A 7,852-nucleotide genomic window follows, 5' to 3' on the forward strand; every position below is an offset into this window, starting at 1 on the left:
TCATGTTAGATGTAGATCGGGTTCAAAGATAATTTATATAATGTATTTGTGTGACTATCATGTCACTATAATGCATTGTGTAGTTCATATACCTCCCAACTTCTATTATAGCTTTACGTCTATTTGATCTCATTATGATTCCCACTTTAGAGCATCCACAATGTCGAACAAACTTTTAGGTTTGAATGACGTGGCTCGGAGGCAGACAAGCTTGCAACAAGCTTCTTCATTGTGGTCACAAAGTTCATGGCTGCAAACTTTGTGCATTGTGGGCATAAAGTCCATGAAGGTTGTTGTGGATGAAAGCGAAGTTTTTTTTATAAAAGTTTGGAATATAATGTGACAATTTGTGAAGGTTTGACGTGTGAATGCTCTAAGACTAACTGTTGTGGTCCGCGATGGGAGCCGCGAGGAGGGTGGCATGAGCCACGTCAGTAGCGCACACCATAACGCGGTAACACAATCAGCGGGGCGCGAGCCCACTTTGGTAAAGAGAGGTCGGGTCTTGTGATTCGTGAAAGAGCCATTGGATCTTTTTTTAGTGTTGGCTTGTTTGGAAGAAGGCTCGCCCTGCTTGCGGTGCGCGCATATAATGTATATATGTGTGAACCCTCGTTGGGCAAAAGTGAAATTGCACTAATCTGACGTTATTTTATTAATCTCGTGAAAATAACGTTAAAAGTGGCGGAAGGTTAATCAGGCATCATGTGGTGACGTTGATAGCCGAAAGACAAGGGTACATGCACCAGTTGGCGGTGTCCCGATGATTGAGTGCTATGTGCCTTATGTCCAAGGCTTGATGCAAAACTACTATCGAGCCGGGGGTCTCACCGGAAACAGCCTCTCTATTCCTAAAGGGTAGAGACAAGGCTGTCTACATCTTACCCTCCTCAGACCCTACCATAGTTTTGCTATTGGTGGGATATACTGAGTACGATGATGATGATGATGATGATGATGATGATGATTGTTTGGAAGAAGGCATATTGCTACAACAGGCCATCACGATGAAGAAGAAGAAGGCAACAAGTGTGACCTAATTTGTTTTACTTCACGGGCTTTAATTTTATAATTTTAAAGCTCAACTATATAGCATACTTGTTATTTCTTATTTCTTTGCCTAATTTATTAAGTTATTTTGTATTACTTGGCTCAATTTTGTTTAGATGGTTTGATAAATAAAAATTTTATTTATATATTATTTTCTTTTATTAGAAAATTTATTTTTATTTCTTTATTTCCTATTTTTGAAAACAAAAGAAAAGAAAAAAAATTAGAAATTTTGGTGAAACCACCATTCTCCTGAACTACAACAGGCTCAGACGGCTTCAACGAGTGTCCAGTTAGCATTGCATTGCACAATATTATTGGATGAATCCAGAGAAATAATTCAACTACAACACATGGTCTACCATGTATAATGTTAGATCATAAAGTAAGCATAAAGTAATGTTCCCAAAAAGAATATAGAAGTAACCCTTAACTGATATGTGTTAAATACACTTTATGTTAATTTTCAAAAGAATATAGTTTTTCTTTTAAAACAAGAAAAAAATGAGTAACAGTAAATTTAGTAGAAACAAAATAAGTTATTTTTTAAGAATAATAAACGAGTTAAAAGACGTTAAACTTATTTTGTGGTTGTTAATAAAAGCAATGGCATGCATGTTGTATGATTAAGGTGTTTGTCATAACCAATGGAGATCGAGACAGGAAGGAAGGAGTCTTGTTCGAAAACTTTCTCCACAACACCATGGGATAAATTATAATCTTTATCTTCTTCTTTGTTTCTCGTTTCCGCCTTTGCTTTAATTCGATCATCTCGTTTCGCTTCTTTAAAGGTACTTACGTTACAATTCATCTGTTATTCGATTTGGTAATGTTAAGATGTTTCACATTCGAATCTGCTTGTTTTATATTTCAGAATTCGGTTAATTTGTTCGTTAACATGTTATTGATCTTATTTGGTTGAGATGTATTGTAAGTTGAATGAATGATGCCTCCTCCTCAGAAAAAGATGTCTCCGACGCAACTCCCTCGGCAAGAAAAACTTGATCTATTTAGATTTTTTTTGCGGGTTCGGGGACAAACCTTAGCCCCTAGCTCTATAATCCACCCTACCCAGTCCTTGAAAGCCCGCCGAGTGACGTGCCAGCGCTACTAATTGAGTGCAGGTAGATCCGTCCCACTCTCCGGACCTCACCTCTGCTTTTTTGGAGTACGGGCTGACTCGGAAGGGCAGATAAAACAGATCCTTGCATGCAGATTACGTAGCACATGCTAAGAGCAATGGTCTGATTCTTTTGAAGAAGATATGTAGGCAATTCGGCGTATACTCAGATTGGATTAGTTTGTTTAGTATACATACATAATACATCAATTGATTAACCTATTAGCGTCATATATCGATAAATATTATGAATTTAGAATATCTTATCGTCATTATTTCTTTGTTTTTGTTTTTGTTTTGTTTTTCCGTTTTCCATTTTTCTAGATTTTTAATATTTTTCAAAAAAAAATCATATATACAAATTAAATTAACGTGCTAACTGTCCAAATCAGGTAGTGTAATTATAGTGTAGTAATTACAACATAAAGTAATTACACTACTTGATTCTCACATTTAACACGTTTATTTAATTTGTACGTTAACTTTTCCCTACTTATTTGTTATCCCAACTCAAAATTCTATAAATTTTGTTTTTAAAAAAATCTTTTAATTTTTTTGATAAATGGGTTAAATGGGTGTGTTCGGGTCAACCCAAATTTATGTGTGTGCGAGTCAGGGTTGATATATTTGACACAAATAATAATATGGGTCAGGTTCAGGTTGCACATTTCAACCCACCAACCCAACACGATGAACATATTTCATTTTGTTTCTGTTTGAAATCATACAGATCTTTTCATGTTGCAATGCCTACATTTACAACAGTAGCTTTGGATACTTTGATAGAGCCAAAAGCTTCAAAGCTGGGAGCATCAAGGAAATCTAAGCCTGAACCGAAACTGGAGAGGAGGAACAGCAGTGTAATTTCAGGTGCTGAAAGAAAGCCGATTATGAGAAATGCCACGATGACCGTTGAAAGAAAGCATCACTGGACTCAAATTTCACCTGCACTTTACGCTACTCCCGAACCAACTCCCCTTCCAGATTCCCCCTTATCATTTCCCACGTCACCTTACATTGTTGACCACAAGAGGCGCGGACCGCGCCTCTCAAAGACTTATTCTCAGGATGATACGGTTCTTCATCAAGCTGTTTCTGATATCACAGATGAAAATACCGTAAAGATCAAGAAAAGTGTAGAAGCGGAGGATATTATTATTGATTCTAGCAAGGCTTTTGATATATCGGATGCTGTTGTTTCTGGTGATCTCAAGGATAAACATGTCAAGTTTTATAGTAATGAAAATCTTGATGTTGGATCTAGACAGATGTTTGGCGTTACGGATACTGTTTCTGGTGATGTTGAAGATGCGAATGTCAAGTTGCTGCTGCATAAAGCAGATAAACATGATGTTTCAAGAAAGTCTGATACGTTGGAACGAGATGGTGAGATGGATCATTTTTTTGATCCTCATGATTCAATGAGTGTTAGAAGCAACACTGATGGAGATACTAGTAATCATGCAGTAGAGCGGTCTTTAAATACCAACACTCCAGTAGTTGCTGAGTTTTATGATGCTTGGGAAGGTAATCTGGTTTCTTTATATATAAATATAGTTGGTTATTTATACAGGTTTGATCGAACGGGTTGGCATGGATTGACCTGAGATACTATATTTACATTATTTCGACAGAACTAGCAACCGAGACTGGAGTTCAGCACACTGCAACCAACATTCAGGGTGAACTACAGGAATTAAAATCAGGCTTTTTGATAGAGATGGAAAAACGGAAGCAAGCAGAAACGCGTCTAAATGACATGAGAAGCCAATGGGGAAGAATCCGGGAACAATTATCTTTCGTTGGACTAACTCTTCCTGTAGACCCCACAATGGTGGATGATGAGTCACCCATTGACCCTGGTGAAGACCTCTGTCATCAGGTCAATGTTCTCAGATTTGTCTCCAATTCGGTTGGGCGAGGAACTGCGAGGGCTGAGCTGGAGGTTGAGATGGAAGCCCAGTTGCAGTCAAAGAATTTTGAAATCAATAGGTTGTTGGATAGACTGCATTACTACGAAGCTGTTAATCATGAAATGTCTCAAAGGAATCAAGAAAATGTTGGTGAGAATCTAGTCTTCTATCACTTTTTGCAGACTTCTTATTATCCAAAGATTAGGGATAATCACCAATATAGGCTTCGACTTTGAGCATTTCAAAAAATAGGAATATCCAAAACCAACCAATCAGAAAACGCCAAAAAGCAGCATTAAAATGTACAATGGGTCCACAAAACAGCCAATCTAGTAATTACACGAGTAAAGTGCCAGCTAGATCTTAACCAGCGGCTAAAAGAGCCAGCTTTCTTAGTCAGCATAGAAAAAGATGGGCTAATTCTTAGCTGGCGGCTAAAGTTTAGCATATTTAGCCGCCAGCTAAGATATAGCCAACTCTTTTACCCACCGTCTAATAAGATCTAGCCGGTACTTTACATGTGTAACTATTAGATTGGTTGTTTAATGACCCACTGATTTTTGTGCCAGTTATATTTCAGCCTTCTTAGCTGGCTCCGCCTGTTTGTCCTCTGATTGGTTGATTTTGGATATGGTTTTTTCAAAGTATAAAAGTCCATGTCTATTTTGTTAATTTCTTGGATCAACTTGTCTATTTTGGTGATTTTCGAAAAAAAAATAAGCGTTATATTAATTTGAACCGTGTATGATTTAGAAACGATGCGTCGACTTAGGCTAAGGAGGCAGAGAAGACAGAGGTGGATTTGGGGTTCAATTGGTGTTGCAATTACACTTGGAGGTACTGCTCTAGCATGGTCTTATCTCTCAACTGGAAAAGGATCTTCTTCCACAGATTCTTCCGGAAGCAAACGTTCCGTTCAGTAAAAAATACCCTCGTTGGGTCATGCCAAAGATGATATGTAAAGACAGAGAACAATCTGACACATCAGCTTCCACGTCATTCATTTGACCCGGTAAACTGGTATGTCCTATGTCGCCTTAAGTTCACATGTTTTCAATGTAGTTTTGTTAACATTAAGATTTATGGAAGTGATGCAGATTAGCATGGAGGTTGTTTTTACATGGATTTTGACTTTGAAGCCTTATAGGGAGGTAATTTATGTACATAATATACGCGTGTGCAGAGGTAATAAAATGAATTTACATACATTTTTGGCAGTAATAAAAAGCATGATGATGAATTGATGATGGATGGAAAATTTTTACATGGTTTGGGATTTGTTTGTGAAACAATTAATTACCGTTGGATCTGCTTCGTGACGGTGATAGTTTTGTAATTAAAGATAAAAACATGGTGTAGTTTATTATGGATGTTGAGTAAAATCGAACAACCCGTTCCCTATGTCGCATGCTTGCTCTGTTCTCCCACGCTAAGAAAACTTTTACGAAACCACATATGTTTATACAAACTAGTAGATTTTTCATTATAAATCGGACAAAATTATTTCACTTCATCTACATTCTACAATCTGTCTCGTTTTCATATTCGGACAAAAAAACGGCTTTGTCTGTTGGGAAACTGTTTTGCATCTTTGGTAAGAGAATTCAGATCTTTCCATTGTTGGCTTCAAGTTCACGCGAGTGAACGTTATCTGTCTTGGGATTTTCGGTGAACAAAATAAATGTACAACGAATCATCAGAATTTGGTTGAATCCGATATATAGTGCATGATGCAGCAAAAACAACGTTGACCTCGTTGCAACATATAGATTTGGTAGCACAAACTATCGGAAAAGTTTGTCTATGACGGATGTATGTTCACGATCAATAGATCATAGACGAGAACCAAGTGAACATATGAATAATGAATGAAGACATCAAGAGTTTCTATCACAACTCACATAGGTTTGTTATGTGAAGACTAGAATAAATAAGTTGCATATGAAAATCAATTTTATCAATGTAATCTTAAAGCATGAGTTTCCAACCATAGAAGTAAAATCTAATCGGTAATAAACTTGTACTTAGTTATTAAAATGTTCTTTTTAAATATCTAGTAGTTTTCACTTAAATCCATCAATGTATATACATACATAGGGAAGGTTATCCGGTACATAACTAGTTCAAGTAGTTTTAACTAGAGAATTGTGAGAAAAGAATTAACTTTTTTTTTCTTAAAATTTAACTATAATACATAAGGCGTGTGAGAGAGAAACTGGCTTTTAAGTGCTTTATTGCATTGTTGTTTAGTCCCATGGCATTCCTTATAGGAGGTGGTAAGTTCGAGTCTTACTGTAGCAATTTGATTCAGGTTAAGCCATAGGTAGCGTTTGGTATGCAGTAATCACAGTTGAAATGAAATGATTCATTGCTTGGAAATGAAAAATATGGTGTTTGGTTGCTCAATGGAATGGAATCATCCATTATACATGGAATCTCATTCCATCAAAACTATTCCTTACCACCCCTCTTCTTTTTTTTCATTTCATTCCTCATTCATCATACTTTCTCAACATCATCACCACCTAACAACATCAACCACCACCACTACCATAGCCACCATCACTTGCCTCCACCGCCACTTTCGTCGTATCCACCACCACCTCCGCCACCACCTCCGACGCCACCAACACCTCCATCGTCGTCGCCACCACCACCTTACCGCTAGCGTTACCACCGCCACCACACCGTCGCCGCCACCATTGTCATCGTAACCACCACAACCATTTCCACCGTAACCACCGCAACCATTGTCACCGTCGCCTCCTGACTATCACCGCCACCACCACCTGACCTCAACCACCGTCGCAACCTCCTACCATCGCCATCACTACCAATGCTACCATCGCTTGACCACCACCACCCCTCCCACCATAACCACCGCCCTTGACGCCTGACCGCCACTACCACCACCGTCGCCACCACCATTTTTGTTGCCGGAGCTACCACCACCACCGTCGCCATTGCATTTTTTTTGTATAATAATTTACTATGAGAAAAAATGTTTTTATTATTTCTATTTCATTCCTATGATTTTTTTTTATACCAAACAACATTAACTAATAATTCATTTCATTCTCATAGGTTAACCAAACAAGACAAATGAATGGTAATGATCCATTTCATTCCCTTGTTCATTCTATTCCTTCTCCCATTCTATTCCCCCTTTATTCCATTACCTCCAACCAAACATACCCATAGCGTTTTTCCAATTATGAATTTCCTCTTAGGTAGGTGGGTCAATTTGCAAGGAAGATCTAGGATGTCAGAGCCTTTGCTTTAAAAAATATGTAAAATATTAGAAAGTAAATCTATACTATATAATAAATAAAACTTTCTTATTGCCACATGTTATCACCATATTAATTCTTACTAAATTTTCCCTTATATCTCTCGTATTAAATACATTTATCTTTATTATTAATAATTTTGTATTTTAAATTTTCTTTCCTCTCTCTCATATTAAATACATTTTTTTTCTGTTTAATCATTCAAACTCTTAAAAGATAAATTAACTATTGAAGTATTCTCGATATTTATGTTAATTCAAACGACTGATTTTTTAACATGGTTCAAGTCAAAACAATTTATTATTAGAATGGGTTTCGATCCACGGGTTGGTTTAAAAAAGTAGCCATTTACAACATTTTTTTAATTTGCTATTTAATCAACCCATCATTTATGTTAAGTTCATCATCTTAAAAATCTACAAAAATATTAACACTATACTACATGTTTTGGTTTTTCATGCGGTAAAGACAACTTCTTA

General features: G+C 36.9%; 1 protein-coding gene across 2 annotated transcripts; it reads left to right on the plus strand.

The window, feature by feature from the left end:
• The first annotated feature begins 2,901 nt into the window (after positions 1-2,901).
• LOC143553455 (uncharacterized) lies at positions 2,902-5,734 on the plus strand. Of its 2 annotated transcripts, none has more exons than XM_077043456.1 (3): positions 2,902-3,697; positions 3,805-4,233; positions 4,837-5,734. In XM_077043456.1, the coding sequence occupies exons 1-3, from the start codon at positions 2,917-2,919 to the stop codon at positions 5,004-5,006; spliced, it is 1,380 nt and encodes a 459-aa protein (XP_076899571.1). In that variant the 5' UTR covers positions 2,902-2,916; the 3' UTR covers positions 5,007-5,734. The 2 variants fall into 2 exon arrangements, with proteins under 2 accessions (XP_076899571.1, XP_076899573.1); XM_077043458.1 differs by having other exon boundaries at positions 4,856-4,990.
• The last annotated feature ends 2,118 nt before the right edge of the window (positions 5,735-7,852 follow it).

Source organism: Bidens hawaiensis, unplaced genomic scaffold (genome assembly GCF_021521415.1).
Source record: "Bidens hawaiensis isolate Kalapana, Puna unplaced genomic scaffold, B.hawaiensis_p1.1 tig00017241_1, whole genome shotgun sequence".
NCBI classification, from domain to species: domain Eukaryota; kingdom Viridiplantae; phylum Streptophyta; class Magnoliopsida; order Asterales; family Asteraceae; genus Bidens; species Bidens hawaiensis.